Here is a 16835-nt window from a genome sequence, read left to right as displayed (position 1 = left end):
TCATTAGAGCCTAACCGCTCGAAGTGATGTCGGGAGATCACGCCAAGAAGGAAATGGAGACCGGCGAAAAGCCCACTACAAGCCAAGGGAGCACTTCATCGGAAGAGTCCCACACCAAAAGGAAGGAGAAGAAGAAGATCTCCTCCAACAAAGGGAAGGAGAAGAAATCTTCTTCTCACCACAAAGAGAAGAAGGAAAAAATCTTCTTCCCACAAGCCGCACCGGAGTAAGAACAAGGAAAAGAGGATGAGGAAAGTGGTCTACTACGAGACCGACACTTCATCAACATCGACCTCCGACTCTGATGCGCCCTCCGTAACTTCTAAACGCTAAGAGCGTAAGAAGTTTAGTAAGATCCCCTTGCACTACTCTCGTACATCTAAACATTTACTTTCTGTCCCATTAGGCAAGCCACCAACTTTTGATGGTGAAGATTATGCTAGGTGGAGTGATTTAATGCGATTTCATCTAACCTCACTCCACAAAAGTATATGGGATGTTGTTGAGTTTGGTGCACAGGTACCATCAATAGGGGATAAGGATTACGATGAGGATGAGGTGGCCCAAATCGAGCACTTCAACTCTCAAGCAACAACGATACTCCTCGCCTCTCTAAGTAGAGAGGAGTATAACAAGGTACAAGGGTTGAAGAGCGCCAAAGAGGTTTGGGATGTACTCAAGACCGCCCACGAGGGAGATGAGCTCACCAAGATCACCAAGCGGGAAACGATCGAGGGGGAGCTCGGTCGGTTCCGGCTTCTCAAAGGGGAAGAGCCACAACACATGTACAACCGGCTCAAGACCTTGGTGAACCAAGTGCGCAACCTCGGGAGCGTAAAATGGGACGACCACGAAATGGTTAAGGTTATTCTAAGATCTCTCATTTTTCTTAACCCCACTCAAGTTCAATTAATTCGTGGTAATCGTCGATATACAAAAATGACCCCCGAGGAAGTTATCGGGCATTTTGTTAGTTTTGAGTGCATGATTGAAGGCTCAAGGAAGATCAACGAGCTTGATGAACCCACCACATCCGGAGCTCAACCCGTTGCATTCAAGGCAACGGAGGAGAAAAAGGAGGTGTCTACACCAAGTAGACAACCCATCGACGCCTCCAAGCTTGATAATGAGGAGATGGCGCTCGTCATCAAGAGCTTCCGCCAAATCCTCAAACAAAGGAGGGGGAAAGACTACAAGTCCCGCTCCAAGAAGGTTTGCTACAAGTGTGGTAAGCCCGGTCACTTTATTGCTAAATGTCCATTATCAAGTGACAGTGACAGGGGCGACGACAAGAAGGGGAGAAGAAAGGAGAAGAAGAGGTACTACAAGAAGAAGGGCGGCGATGCCCATGTTTGTCGGGAGTGGGACTCCGACGAAAGCTCAAGCGACTCCTCCGACGACGAGGACGCCGCCAACATCGCCGTCACCAAGGGACTTCTCTTCCCCAACGTCGGCCACAAGTGCCTCATGGCAAAGGATGGCAAACGGAAAAAGGTTAAATCTAACTCCTCCACTAAATATGAATCTTCTAGTGATGATAATGCTAGTGATGAGGAGGATAACTTGCGTACTCTTTTTGCCAATCTTAACATGGAACAAAAAGAAAAATTAAATGAATTAATTAGTGCTATTCATGAAAAGGATGACCTTTTGGATTCCCAAGAGGATTGTCTAATTAAAGAAAACAAGAAACATGTTAAGGTTAAAAAGGCTTATGCTCTAGAAGTAGAAAAATGTGAAAAATTATCTAGTGAGCTAAGCACTTGCCGAGAGACAATAGACAACCTTAGAAATGAAAATGCTAATTTATTAGCTAAGGTTGATTCTCATGTTTGTATTGTTTCAACTTCCAATCCTAGAGATGATAATGTTGATTTGCTTGCTAGGATTGATGAGTTGAACACTTCTCTTGCTAGCCTTAGGAATGAAAATGAAAACTTGCTTGCTAAGGCTAAAGACTTTGATGTTTGCAAAGTTACAATTTCCGATCTTAGAGATAAAAATGATATTCTACATGCTAAGATTGTTGAACTTAATTCTTGCAAACCCTCTACATCTATTGTTGAGCATGTATCTATTTGTACTAGATGTAGAGATGTTGATATTAATGCTATTCATGATCATATGTCTTTAATTAAACAACAAAATGATCACATAGCAAAACTAGATGCTAAAATTGCCGAGCACAACCTAGAAAATGAAAAATTTAAATTTGCTCGTAGCATGCTTTATAATGGGAGACGCCCGGGCATTAAGGATGGCATTGGCTTCCAAAGGGGAGACAATGTCAAAATTAGTGCCCCACCTAAGAGATTGTCCAACTTTGTTAAGGGCAAAGCTCCCATGCCTCAGGATAACGAGGGTTACATTTTATACCCTGCCGGTTATCCCGAGAGCAAAATTAGGAGAATTCACTCTAGGAAGTCTCACTCTGGCCCTAACCATGCTTTTATGTATAAGGGTGAGACATCTAGCTCTAGGCAACCAACCCGTGCTAAGTTGCCTAGAAAGAAAACTCCTAGTGCATCAAATGATCATGACATTTCATTTAAAACCTTTGATGCATCTTATGTTTTAACTAACAAATCCGGCAAGGTAGTTGCCAAATATGTTGGGGGCAAGCACAAGGGCTCCAAGACTTGTGTTTGGGTACCCAAAGTTCTTGTGTCTAATGCCAAAGGACCCAAAACCATTTGGGTACCTAAAGTCAAGAACTAAACTTGTTTTGTAGGTTTATGCATCTGGGGGCTCAAGTTGGATACTCGACAGCGGATGCACAAACCACATGACAGGGGAGAAGAAGATGTTCTCCTCATATGAGAAAAACCAAGATCCCCAAAGAGCGATCACATTCGGGGATGGAAATCAAGGTTTGGTCAAAGGGCTTGGTAAAATAGCTATATCTCCTGACCATTCTATTTCCAATGTTTTTCTTGTAGATTCTTTAGATTACAACTTGCTTTCTGTATCTCAATTATGTCAAATGGGCTACAACTGTCTTTTTACTGATATTGGCGTCACTGTCTTTAGAAGAAGTGATGATTCAATAGCATTTAAGGGAGTGTTAGAGGGTCAGCTATACTTGGTAGACTTTGATAGAGCTGAACTCGACACTTGCTTAATTGCTAAGACTAACATGGGTTGGCTCTGGCATCGCCGACTAGCCCATGTTGGGATGAAGAATCTTCACAAGCTTCTAAAGGGAGAACACATTTTAGGATTAACAAATGTTCACTTTGAGAAAGACAGGATTTGTAGCGCATGCCAAGCAGGGAAGCAAGTTGGCACTCATCATCCGCATAAGAACATAATGACTACCGACAGGCCACTGGAGCTCCTACACATGGACCTATTCGGCCCGATCGCTTACATAAGCATCGGCGGGAGTAAGTACTGTCTAGTTATTGTGGATGATTATTCTCGCTTCACTTGGGTATTCTTTTTACAGGAAAAATCTCAAACCCAAGAAACCTTAAAGGGATTCTTGAGACGGGCTCAAAATGAGTTCGGCTTAAGGATCAAGAAAATTAGAAGCGACAACGGAACGGAGTTCAAGAACTCTCAAATCGAAGGCTTCCTTGAGGAGGAAGGCATCAAGCATGAGTTCTCTTCTCCCTACACTCCACAACAAAATGGTGTAGTGGAGAGGAAGAATAGAACTCTATTGGATATGGCGAGAACCATGCTTGATGAATACAAGACTTCGGATCGGTTTTGGGCCGAGGCGGTCAACACCGCTTGCTACGCCATCAACAGGTTATATCTACACCGAATCCTCAAGAAGACATCATATGAACTCCTAACCGGTAAAAAGCCCAACATTTCGTATTTTAGAGTCTTTGGTAGCAAATGCTTTATTCTTGTTAAAAGAGGTAGAAAATCTAAATTTGCTCCTAAGACTGTAGAAGGCTTTTTACTTGGTTATGACTCAAACACAAGGGCATATAGGGTCTTTAACAAGTCCACTGGACTAGTTGAAGTCTCATGTGACGTTGTGTTTGATGAAACTAACGGCTCTCAAGTAGAGCAAGTTGATCTTGATGAAATAGGTGAAGAAGAGGCTCCATGCATCGCACTTAGGAACATGTCTATTGGGGATGTGTGTCCTAAGGAATCCGAAGAGCCTCCAAATGCACAAGATCAACCTTCCTCCTCCACGCAAGCATCTCCACCAACTCGAAATGAGGATGAAGCTCAAATTGATGAAGTAGAAGATCAAGCAAATGAGCCACCTCAAGATAATGGCAATGATCAAGGGGGAGATGCAAATGAGGAAGACAAGGAGGAAGAGGAACAAAGGCCGCCACACCCAAGAGTCCACCAAGCAATTCAAAGAGATCACCCCGTCGACACCATCCTCGGCGACATTCATAAGGGGGTAACTACTCGATCTCGTGTTGCCCATTTTTGTGAACATTACTCTTTTGTTTCCTCTATTGAGCCACACAGGGTAGAGGAAGCACTTCAAGATTCGGATTGGGTGGTGGCAATGCAAGAGGAGCTCAACAACTTCACTAGGAATGAGGTATGGCATTTAGTTCCACGTCCTAACCAAAATGTTGTAGGAACCAAATGGGTCTTCCGCAACAAGCAAGATGAGCATGGTGTGGTGACATGGAACAAAGCTCGACTTGTGGCCAAGGGATACTCCCAAGTCGAAGGTTTGGATTTCGGTGAAACCTATGCACCCGTAGCTAGGCTTGAGTCAATTCGCATATTATTAGCCTATGCTACTTACCATGGCTTTAAGCTTTATCAAATGGACGTGAAAAGTGCCTTCCTCAATGGACCAATCAAGGAAGAGGTCTATGTTGAGCAACCTCCCGGCTTTGAAGACAGTGGGTATCCTAACCATGTCTATAAGCTCTCTAAGGCGCTTTATGGGCTCAAGCAAGCCCCAAGAGCATTGTATGAATGCCTTAGAGATTTCCTTATTTCAAATGGATTCAAAGTCGGAAAGGCCGATCCTACACTCTTTACTAAAACTCTTGAAAATGACTTGTTTGTATGCCAAATCTATGTTGATGATATTATATTTGGGTCTACTAACGAGTCTACATGTGAAGAGTTTAGTAGGATCATGACACAGAAATTCGAGATGTCTATGATGGGGGAGTTGAAGTATTTCTTAGGATTCCAAGTGAAGCAACTCCAAGAGGGCACCTTCATCAGCCAAACAAAGTATACTCAAGACATTCTAAACAAGTTTGGGATGAAGGATGCCAAACCCATCAAGACACCCATGGGAACTAATGGGCATCTCGACCTCGACACGGGAGGTAAGTCCGTGGATCAAAAGGTATACCGGTCGATGATAGGTTCATTACTTTATCTTTGTGCATCTCGACCGGATATTATGCTTTCCGTATGCATGTGTGCAAGATTCCAAGCCGACCCTAAGGAAGCTCACCTTACGGCCGTGAAACGAATCTTGAGATATTTGGCTTATATACTCCTAAGTTTGGGCTTTGGTATCCTAGGGGATCCACATTTGATTTGATTGGATATTCGGATGCCGATTGGGCGGGGTGTAAAATCAATAGAAAGAGCACATCAGGGACTTGCCAGTTCTTGGGAAGATCCTTGGTGTCTTGGGCTTCAAAGAAGCAAAATTCGGTCGCTCTTTCCACCGCCGAAGCCGAGTATATTGCCGCAGGCCACTGTTGCGCGCAATTGCTTTGGATGAGGCAAACCCTGCGGGACTACGGTTACAAATTAACCAAAGTCCCTTTGCTATGTGACAATGAGAGTGCAATCAAAATGGCCGACAATCCCGTCGAGCATAGCCGCACTAAACACATAGCCATTCGGTATCACTTTTTGAGGGATCACCAACAAAAGGGAGATATCGAGATTTCTTATATTAATACTAAAGATCAATTAGCCGATATCTTTACCAAGCCTCTTGATGAACAATCTTTTAACAAACTTAGGCATGAGCTCAATATTCTTGATTCTAGGAACTTCTTTTGTTAAAGTGCACACATTGCTCATTGGTATACCTTTGATCATGTCTCTTTTATGCTATGACTAATGTGTTTTTCAAGTCTATTTCAAACCAAGTCATAGGCATATTGAAAGGGAATTGGAGTCTTCGGCGAAGACAAAGGCTTCCACTCCGTAACTCATCCTTCGCCGTCACTCCACGCTTCTCTCCATCATTTGGGGGAGAATTCAAAAGCAAAAGGACCGTGTCTTTGGGAGAAATGAGCCCAAAGCAAAAGACCGGACTTCGTCTTTGGTATAATCTTAACTCATTTATTTATGACCAAAGGGAAAGACAGCACTTTGAGGGCTCTAATGACTCCGTTTTTGGCGATTCATGCCAAAAAGGGGGAGAAGTGAGCCCAAAGCAAAAGGACCGCACCACCACCAATTTCAAAAACTTAAGTGTTGAATATTTTCAATTGGTATCCTTTTGTGTTCAAAAGGGGGAGAAAAGTAGCATTTCAAAAATGATATATCAAAACCCTCTTGAACACTAAGAGGAGGATCCCATTTAGGGGGAGTTTTGTTTAGTCAAAGGAAAAGCATTTGAAACAGGGGGAGAAAATTTCAAATCTTGAAAATGCTTTGCAAAATTCTTATTCATTTACCTTTGACTATTTGCAAAAGAACTTTGAAATAGATTTACAAAACAATTTGCAAAAACAAAACATGTGGTGCAAAAGTGGTCCAAAATATTATATAAGAAAGAAACAATCCATGCATATCCTGTAAGTATTAATATTGGCTCAATTCCAAGCAACCTTTACACTTACATTATGCAAACTAGTTCAATTATGCACTTGTACATTTGCTTTGGTTTGTGTTGGCATCAATCACCAAAAAGGGGGAGATTGAAAGGGAATTAGGCTTACACCTAGTTCCTATATAATTTTGGTGGTTGAATTGCCCAACACAAATCTTTGGACTAACTTGTTTGCCCAAGTGTATAGATAATACAGGTGTAAAAGGTTCACACTCAGCCAATAAAAAGACCAAGTTTTGGATTCAACAAAGGAGCTAAGGGGCAACCGAAGGCACCCCTGGTCTGGCGCACCGGACTGTCCGGTGTGCCACCGGACATGTCCGGTGCACCAGGGGGACTCAGACTCGAACTCGCTACCTTCGGGAATTTCCAGAGGCGACTCCGCTATAATTCACCGGACTGTCCGGTGTACACTGGACAGTGTCCGGTGCGCCATGGGAGGTCGGCCTCAGGAACTCGCCAGCCTCGGACTTTAATTCAAGCCGCTCCGCTATAATTCACCGGACTGTCCGGTGTGCACCGGACTGTCCGGTGAACCACGGAGCAACGGCTACTTCCGCGCCAACGGTCACCTGCAGGCGCATTCAATGCGCGCTCTGCGCGCGCAGTCGGCAGGCGCGCCCATACCGGTGCACCGGACAATGAACAGTTCATGTCCGGTGTGCACCGGACACCCTGGCGGGCCCACAAGTCAGAAGCTTCAACGGTCGAATCCAACGGCAGTGATGACGTGGCAGGGGGCACCGGACTGTCCGGTGTGCACCGGACTGTCCGGTGCGCCATCGAACAGACAGGATTCCCAACGGCCACATTTGGTGGTTGGGGCTATAAATACCCCAACCACCCCACCATTCATTGCATCCAAGTTTTCCACTTCCCAACTACTACAAGAGCTTTAGCATTCAATTCTAGACACACCAAAGAGATCAAATCCTCTCCAAACTCCACACAACGCCATAGTGATTAGAGAGAGTGATTTGCTTGTGTTCTTTTGAAGCTCTTACGCTTGGATTGCTTTTTCTTTCTTGATCCATTCTTTGCGATCATACTCACTTGTAAATTGCGGCAAGAGACACCAAACTTGTGGTGGTCCTTGTGGGAACTTTGTGTTCCAAGTGATTGAGAAGAGAAAGCTCACTCGATCCGTGGATCGTTTGAGAGAGGGAAGGGTTGAAAGAGACCCGGCCTTTGTGGCCTCCTCAACGGGGAGTAGGTTTGCAAGAACCGAACCTCGGTAAAACAAATCTCCGTGTCTCACTTGCTTACTCGCTTGGGATTTGTTTTGCACCCTCTCTTGCGGACTCGTTTCTTTATTACTAACGCTAACCCCGGCTTGTAGTTGTGTTTATATTTGTAAATTTCAGTTTCGCCCTATTCACCCCCCCCCTCTAGGCGACTTTCACGAGGCCTCGGGGGCTACACCCGGCGGGTGCGCTCGCGCGCACCCACCGGAACAAAGTGTAACCGAGAAAGGCCGGTCCCCTCGCAAAAAAGTGCGGCAAAAGCCTCCAAGCGAGTACCAACACTCCCTTTGAGGCTCGGGGGCTACTGTCGGGTACCGTAATTAGGGGTACCCCCAACACTCCTAAACACGGCTGGTAACCGCCATCAGCACAAGCTGCAGAGACTAATGGGCATGATTCAGGTCAAGGCTTCGTCTACCCAAGGGACGCGATCTCGCCTCGCCCGAGCCCAGCCTCGGGCGGGAACTGTAGTCCCGGACGAAGTTACGTCTCGCCCGAGGACCTTCTCAGGCAGTGGGCGCACCCTCGGCACGCCCGAGGCTCAACTCAGGCAGGCTTCGTCGAGAAGCAACCTTGGCCAAATCGCCTCTCCAACCGACCGTATCGCAGGCGCATTCAATGCGAGGATCGCCGGACACCTTATCCTGACAAACGTGCCTCAGTCGACAAGGTCGAAGTGACCGCAGTCACTTCGCCCTTTCACTGACCGACCTGACAGGAAAACAGCGCCGCTCGCCCCACTCCGACTGATGTGCCACCCACCAGGGTGAGACTGACAACAGCCAAGTTCAGCCTCAGGCGCAACAGAAAGCTCCGCCTCGCCCGACCTTAGGCCTCGGCCTCGGGAGGTCTCCGCCTCGCCCGACCCTAGGGCTCGGCCTCAACCTCGGCCTCGGAAGGTGGTCTCCGCCTCACCCGACCCCAGGGCTCGGCCTCAACCTCGGCCTCGGGAGGAATCGCATCCTCGCCCGACCCCGGCCTCGGCCTCAGGAGGAGTCTCCGTCTCGCTCGACCTTGGGCTCGGACCGACCGCGCCACGGGGGATACATCATTACCCTACCCCTAGCTAGCTCAGACTACGGGGGAACAAGACCGGCGTCCCATCTGGCTCGCCCCGGTAACAAGTAATGATGGCTCCCCGCGTGCGTCCATGACGACGGTGGTTCTCAGCCCCCTACGGAAGCAAGGAGACGTCAGCAAGATCCCAGCAGCACCGACAGCTGTGCTTCTACAGGGCTCAAGCACTTCTCCGACGGCCACGATACCGCGTACACAGGGCTCTAGCACCTCTCCGACAGCCACGTTGGCATGTACACAGGGCTCAGGCACCTCTCTGCTAGACACGTTAGCGCCTAGCTACACCCCCCATTGTACACCTGGACCCTCTCCTTGCATCTATAAAAGGAAGGTCCAGAGCCTTCATGCGAGAGGGTCGCGCGGGAGAACGAGCTGACGAACATGCTCACTCTCTCTCGCGCGAACGCTTGTAACCCCTACTACGAGCACACCCCCTGGCGCGGGATAACACGAGCCGCGTTTTCCCCCTTGTGTTCCATCTTGCGCCAACCCATCTGGCTGGGACGCGCAGCGAAAAATTTACTCGTCGGTCCAGGGACCCCCCGTGGTCGAAACGCCGACAGAGGGAATAGATAATATATACATACTAGTTATGCTTGTGGGTCACTATAATTTATATATATCACATAGTTAAACATTATTTAGCCCACCCTATTTATTTATCTTATGGATTATGGACCTGTTTGGTTTAACTTTTTTCTGACCAACTTTTCTGAGAATCTAGCTGTGGAGAGAATCTGGCTGTGAGAAAAACCTGAGTACCATGAAGATAGCGGGCAGAGAAAGATGAAATGGTCCAAAAGGTTCAAGATCTAGAAGCGATGAATTCCTACTATTTTGACGACTCGACCGATTTTGTGTTTTATGTTGACTTTAGACGGTTTTTACCAAAGCGATTTTTATAGAAGCGGTCTGAAAAACTAGAGCATTTGGTAGTCTGCAGCAGCTTTTGATGGCGAGAACCTGAAAAAAGCCCAAACAAACAAAGCAATGTATGATCTAGCTTAAATGAATTGAGAGGTAAACAAACTACACATATTATTAGGTGAATTATATAATTAAAATACCTAAATTATGATAATCCATAAGCAGATCAATAGATGCTTATATAATCCACAAGCTAATCTTATAAGTAAACAAACAATGCCTTATACCTCGTGACATCATGTCCTTTGCTGTGCTAACTTATTCCCCAATCCCCAGGTTATCTTTGTGTTTTCATCAGGATCTGGTACAGTGTAGCAAACCTGAAAGTCTTGCTCACTTGTAATTGTAAACTTCCTTCTATCACGTACTTTTGTATGCTAGGTTCAACATGGTGGATGCAAATGTACTCTCACAAAATACCAATCTTATATATTCAGTTAAAATTTCATCATATATGCACTCCTAGAAAAAAAAAGTTATGTACCTTATGGTCTAAATACACCCTTCTCAATTTTGCTTTATCTACGCCACTGGCGTGAAACGAGAATGATCTGATAAACTTTTGGACCAAAACTGCTCTCACAAGAATAAGGGGGTGTTTGGTTTCTAGGGACTAATTTTTAGTCCCTACATTTTATTCCACTTTAGTTACAAAATTATCAAATATAGAAACTAAAACTCTATTTTAGTTTCTATATTTGTCAATTTATATACTAAAATGGAACAAAATGAAGGGACTAAACATTAGTCCCTAGAAACCAAACACCCCCTAAGGCATTGAGGTCATACTAGACGACAATTCTCAACTGCAGCAGTCATCACTCACCACGCAGAGCATTGCATAACGATCAACAACAACTGACATAATCCATTGGTCGCACGGATCGCTCGGCGACGGCGGGAGCCGGGAGGCCAATGCATTGCAGACCTCATATGTTGCCGAGTATTCGTCATGGTACGTGTCTCCGAGGAGCAAAGTGTGTGCTTCTGTCCCTGCACTTCAACGGAGCACCAGGCACGATAATTCTTTGAGCAGATCACACCTCATCGCCTCGTGCGCGGCAGCCACGCTCACATCTCGCGAGCAGCGTACGTGTTGGCCTGGGCTGGCCAGGTACTTCCCGGCGTTTCTAGGCTGTAGCTGGAAGAATCTTGGCTGATCTTGCAGCAGTTTGAGAACTTGAGCTTCATTTAAATGAACTAATTTTCCATCGAAAAATAGAAATACCTCGAAAAAATATATTACCAAACTAGCCCATAATAATAAATTTTCTAGTGGATTACGAGAGAAGCTGAACGCCTAACAAGAAAACAGGGCTGCATTTTACAACGAAACTCACCAGCAGTTACAAAACCTAGCATATACAGCTGAAAACCTTTTTTTTTGTTTCACCTCATCTTATCTTTTCATGTTCCTATGTTTCTGAGTTTCTCACTCCCAGAGTTAGTTTCAGGGGGCTGTTCAGTTCAGTCCAGTCAGATAAAGTACACCATACCGACCTCCAGCGTGGAGGCGTGCGGGACGGTGACGGCGTAGCGGGGTCCCCGGCTGTTCCTCCGCAGGAAGTCGTAGCAGAAGTTGATCACGAGCCGGCGGAGGAAGCCGGACCCGCTCTTCGCCTTCACGTGCGAGCGGCCCAGGATGAACGCCATGCCGGCCTCCCGCGCGTCCGACAGCTCCTGCAGCTCCTCCTGCGCGCCGGCGTCCGGCTTCGGGCTCGCTGCCGGCAGCACGAACCGCACCCGCTTCTTGTTCTTGGGCCCAACCCCAGTCGCCGGGGCCGGCGACGGCGACTGTATCTCCCTGCTGGCCCGCGACGACGGGCCGACCCCGACGGTGTTCTGCACCGTGGCCTCTTCCTCCAGCATGCGGACGCTGTTGGAGCGGACGACCGCCATGCGCTGCTCCTCCTCCTCGTCGACCTCCTCAGCCGTGCCGTTCAGCTTGGACGACCCTGACCGGATGAACTCGGCCACGCTGCACACCAGCTCCTTCTCGAACTCCACGTCGTCCTTGTGGAAGTCTTGGTAGCCGTACCTGACGATGCACCGGTAGATTCTGTACTGCTTGGGGCCGATCCTTCCGACGAGGAACCGCTCTTCAGGCCGGACATGTGGTATCGGCACGTTCTTGATGCACATAAATATGAGTACCTGGTCATGACCAACGATTCTCAATACTCAATAGCAGGGCAAACGTACTTCTGAATCCATGTCTCAACTTTGGACAATGGAAGTATGGAACCATCAATTGGACAAGGAAGAATCGAGGCTACCTGGTGAAAGGCAGGCAAGTTGGTGACGAAATGCGAGAAGATAGCTGGGATGCCGGTTTCGAGCTCGGTGTGGATGAGGCCAATGCCACGGACGCGGACAATGCCAAGGTTCGGGCTGAGACCAAGGAGCCAGTTGATGGAGACCTTGCTCTGGACGTCGAACTCGTACTTCTTGATGGTGCCATAGTGCCAGACGCACATTATCAGGATGAAGATGAGAGCAAGAACGATTGGGACCCAGGCTCCCTCCCTGAACTTGATGAGTGCGGCTGAGAAGTACAGTGCCTCAATGGTCCCAAAGAACAGGATGAAGCCAATCGCAAGGAATATGCTCTTATGCCAGCACAGGACTATCACCAGGGACATCAGGCACGTTGTGACCAGCATGACGGTTATAATAGCCAATCCTATGTAAAAATAACAAGTAGATGTGAGATGGTCAGATGGACAGCCATTACTACTCACTTTTAGTATGTATGTATATACATTGGCATACCTGATGCATTTCCCAAGTGTTTTGTGTTCCTAAAACCAATGGTTACAGCTAAGCACAGTATCATCATAATCCAATTGATCTCAGGGATGTATATTTGCCCGTGTACTTTGGCAGATGTATGGATTATCTTCACCCGAGGAAAGCAGCCCAGAGAAGCGCACTGCTTGATCATTGAGAATGTACCAGTGATGACGGCTTGGCTTCCCACAACTGCTGCAAGAATACCAATTGCCATAATGGGCCACCTAATTTTCTCTGAAATGGTACATTGTAAGCATTAAGAATCAGCACCGAGTCCGATATCGTGCTATGGTTCGCATCTCTGAAGATAAGAACTGACGACGAGAATAACTTGCCTGGCACAGACACATAGAATCCGATCCTGTAGTCACTTTCCATGATATGATGCTTACACAGATAAGCAGCTTGTCCCATGTATGCAAGGATCAATGCTGGATACACCATGCATGTAAAAGCAATCTGCCCAAGAATTTTTTTTATCAGAGAATAATTCGCCATATACTGCTTCTAGGATGAAACACAGAGAAAAAGTTAGTTTGCAGCAAACATTCTTCACCTGTATTGACAACTGGTTGAAATGCCCCAGATCAGCAAACATTGCTTCAGAACCTGAAAGAGTGAAAGAGTCACCTTGTAGTAAGAGAGACACTCCAAAGATCAAGACAAAAGGTTCGGAAATGGTTTGCTGAGCACAGTACCGGTTACACATAACAGTATTCCTCCCAGGGACATCCAACCTCCTCTCTGTGTCTTCCTCAAGAACTTGTACATGTAATACGGAGATAATGCTCGATATACAGTGGGTTCCCAGTGAATAATATTGTAAACACCGATCAGGGTTATACATAGGAGCCATGTGATCACCACTGGAGCAAAAATGAAGCCAACCCGGTGTGTACCGTAGTGTTGCAGTGCAAACAGGCAAACCAGTATGATACAGGCAATAGGAAGTTCCACATCTGCAGATTCACATTAGCAGAACTTGATACAGTCAGAAGGGACTTGGAATAAAACAGCACATTATTGGCGCAAAAGGGAATCAGAATAAAGTAATGTCATAATTAGCTTGACAAAGCGGAAATTATTATTTGAAAAGTCAAGAATAGGGTCCTTTGCTTCACAATTTGACCTTGGCAAATGTGAACTTCTTTCAGCACAAGTGGCCCTTTTTTCCCCCAAGTCCCTGAATCTTACTGTGTGGTACCATCTTTCTGCCATCCCACTTTTTTATACTAACACAGCATCAATTTGGGTAGCATATCTTACATGAACTGTTATCCTTCCTCTATGACGAGCAGTTCAGTTTAAGACCTCTACCTATATCCCTAAAAAATGAGTAGTTCCATGTATTGTAGCATGGGTTGACCAATAGTTAGATTTTGCTACACATGAAAATTGTCAGTATACATGACTACTAAAGAGATCTGTCTTCTTTGATGATCTCTTCCTGTTCTCCCAGTCAAAGAATCAAAGACCCTCCAAGATGAACTGTATCTCCACCACAACTTCAGATTAAACAGAGAGATAACTCGAGGCGATTGTGTTCGACAGTTCACACCATGGGATTAAAACTTCCAGTAACCAAATTCTTCAGTTACAAGACATCTGATTTGACCACCTTTTCCTATGAGAAACTCCAAATACAACAAATCCAGTCTTGCAAACTTGTCACAGATAAGAAGCAGTCACTGAAACAAGACGGAGAGTCGGAGACATAACACATCTCACAAATTGTATGATTGTACCAGGAAACTTTGAGATGGACCCTGATTCATTTGACTAACAACTTCAATCGACGAACAGAACAGGGCTACCTATAAAGCTACAAAGACAAATCTAGACAACAAATACAAAATCAATAGAAGGGCGATGATTGGATCCTCACATTTATGATGTTCTTTCGCCATGGACAGCTCCAGCCCGGAGACCGCAGAGAACACTGCAACAGCAGAGCAGCATGTCAGAATCGGAACGGAACTACACAGCACACCAACACAGCCCAAACAAATCAGGCAAGGCGATAGCGGACTCACCGGAGATGGCCGGCGTGAGCACGCCGTCGCCGATCACCATGCAGGTGCCCACCAGCGCCAGCACGAGCAGAACCCGCTGCAGCACTTTGTGCCGCTCCAGCAGCCTCCTGACGCTGGCGGCGGCGCCCCCTCCCAGCGTCACAGCATTGCCATTCTGCGCCGTAGCCTTGTTGGTGCCACCGCCGGCTCCGTCCGAGAACTGGTCCTCGTCCCAGGCGGCGGTTCGTCCTGGCGGGAGGAGCGCGGCGCGCGCGTGGCGGCAGAGGAGGGAGTAGAGCGCGAAGGTGCCGCCCTCGCCGTGGTCGTCGGCGCGGAGGACGACACAGACGTACTTGAGGAGCGGGACGAGCGTGAGCGTCCAGAAGACGAAGGAGAGCACGCCGAGGATCTCCTCGTTGCTCTCCGTGTGCTGGATGTCCTCCGCGAACGCCGCCTTGTAGACGTACAGCGGCGATGTGCTGAGGTCGCCGTACACCACGCCGAGACTCTGGTAAGCCAGGCTCAGCGTCATCCGCCACGGCACCCCCTTCCGTCCTCCCCGCTTCTCCTCCTGCGGACACAGCGCAGCCACACAAACAAAAGAAACCAGCGCATTTCAGGACCGGGACTCTCCAAGGTCGCAAGAAAACCCCCGGACATGGGGCATTCCGAGATTCAGGAGCCAGGGTGACGACGAGAGAACAGGAGCCGCCCGGCAAGATTGGACCTTTTCAAACAGCAGACAACTCCGGCCACCGTACCTCGTCATCGGGAGGAGTGCCCGCCGGCGGCGCCTCGGGGTCCATGACAGGGGGGCTCTTCATCGCGGCCTCCACTGCCCGCTAACTCCGGTCTGCTCTTGTAACCGAAGAGAAGAAGAGAGACAACTAGTGGGGGAGTTGGGATTAAGTGACGGTGACGGCGTTGCTCAGCGGCATCACCACCAGGTTATTGGTTTCTCGGGCGTTAGGAATTCGAGCAGGAGGCGTGAAGGGGATGTGATTCGGTGCGACATCTGCAGGCCCTGAGGTGTTTAAGGCGGTCAAAGCAACAAAACAGGGGGAAGCTGCATTGGCGTGAGGGGTGGGGCAACTAGGACCTGCAGCGGCTAGGGGGACGGAGGAAGCGCAAGCAAGGAGACGAGCAGTGGGCAGTGCAGAGCGGAGAGAGAATATACTGGTGGCGAGTGGGACTGGGACACGAGAGAAGAAGAGACAAGGGGGCATAAAAGCAGGAGAGAAAGCGGCGGGTGGGTTTTCCCTATGGTCAAAGGGCGTCTCTTGTTTGTCTTTGTGTGGCCCTCCTGACGTTGTCACTTGTCACCATTGCAAATGCTAGCTATCTAAAATTTGTTTGACAACAATATTTCTTAAAATTAGGGTTTTATTGTACTATACTTGATAATTGTTCCGATACTACATAGTTTTGGCCAGCCCTAAAAATATTGTAGAAACAGTTTTTGAATACGGCATTGTAAACTATATTATTAGTAAGAAAACAAGTCATGCCATGGAAACTTTGGGTTGATGTAGTTTCTAATATTCTAAAAATATCAGGTTATGTTTGGAAGTGCAGTAATTTTGCAGTTTTGAAATAATACTATGTTATTTGATGATATTGTGGTATTGGAAGCTAAACAATGGTTGGTTGATCCAGGCAAAACACATTTTTAAATATCATGGTTTATCTAAAACTATAGTATTTTTAGAATTTTTGAAACTACACTCAGGACCTCAGTTTTCATATCTTCTCTCTACACATACTTTGGTTTTTCAATGGAACCAAACAGATCTCAGTTTTAAACAATACTGAAATTTTATTATGGTAAAGGTATATTGTAGGATTTGTGTCATGTATAATTGTAAGTTATGGTATTTTAAAATTATAATATTTCAAAACTGCATTACCAAACATGCCCTCATAATATCTAGAATACCATGGTTTTGAAAACATAATTTTAAAGAATACGACCAAACACTTTATTACATAAAATACTATAGTATTATTAAAAACCAGTGTATTATATAAAAA

The 16835-nt window shown here is 46.6% G+C and overlaps 1 protein-coding gene across 2 annotated transcripts; it reads right to left on the bottom strand.

The window, feature by feature from the left end:
• Nucleotides 1-11213: 11213 nt before the first annotated feature.
• Nucleotides 11214-16006, bottom strand: LOC103629720 (potassium transporter 10). Of its 2 annotated transcripts, none has more exons than XM_008650835.4 (9): nucleotides 15566-16006; nucleotides 14826-15375; nucleotides 14678-14731; nucleotides 13491-13751; nucleotides 13349-13401; nucleotides 13128-13251; nucleotides 12772-13026; nucleotides 12276-12682; nucleotides 11214-12153 (listed from the first exon to the last, which is right to left on the bottom strand). In XM_008650835.4, the coding sequence occupies exons 1-9, from the start codon at nucleotides 15626-15628 to the stop codon at nucleotides 11476-11478; spliced, it is 2445 nt and encodes an 814-aa protein (XP_008649057.1). In that variant the 5' UTR covers nucleotides 15629-16006; the 3' UTR covers nucleotides 11214-11475. The 2 variants fall into 2 exon arrangements, with proteins under 2 accessions (XP_008649057.1, XP_008649058.1); XM_008650836.4 differs by having other exon boundaries at nucleotides 15532-15865.
• Nucleotides 16007-16835: the final 829 nt, after the last annotated feature.

Source organism: Zea mays, chromosome 6, assembly GCF_902167145.1.
Source record: "Zea mays cultivar B73 chromosome 6, Zm-B73-REFERENCE-NAM-5.0, whole genome shotgun sequence".
Taxonomy (NCBI): Eukaryota; Viridiplantae; Streptophyta; class Magnoliopsida; order Poales; family Poaceae; genus Zea; species Zea mays.
The sequence above is the reverse complement of the archived record's forward strand: the minus strand, read 5'-3'. Positions and strand labels throughout refer to the sequence as shown.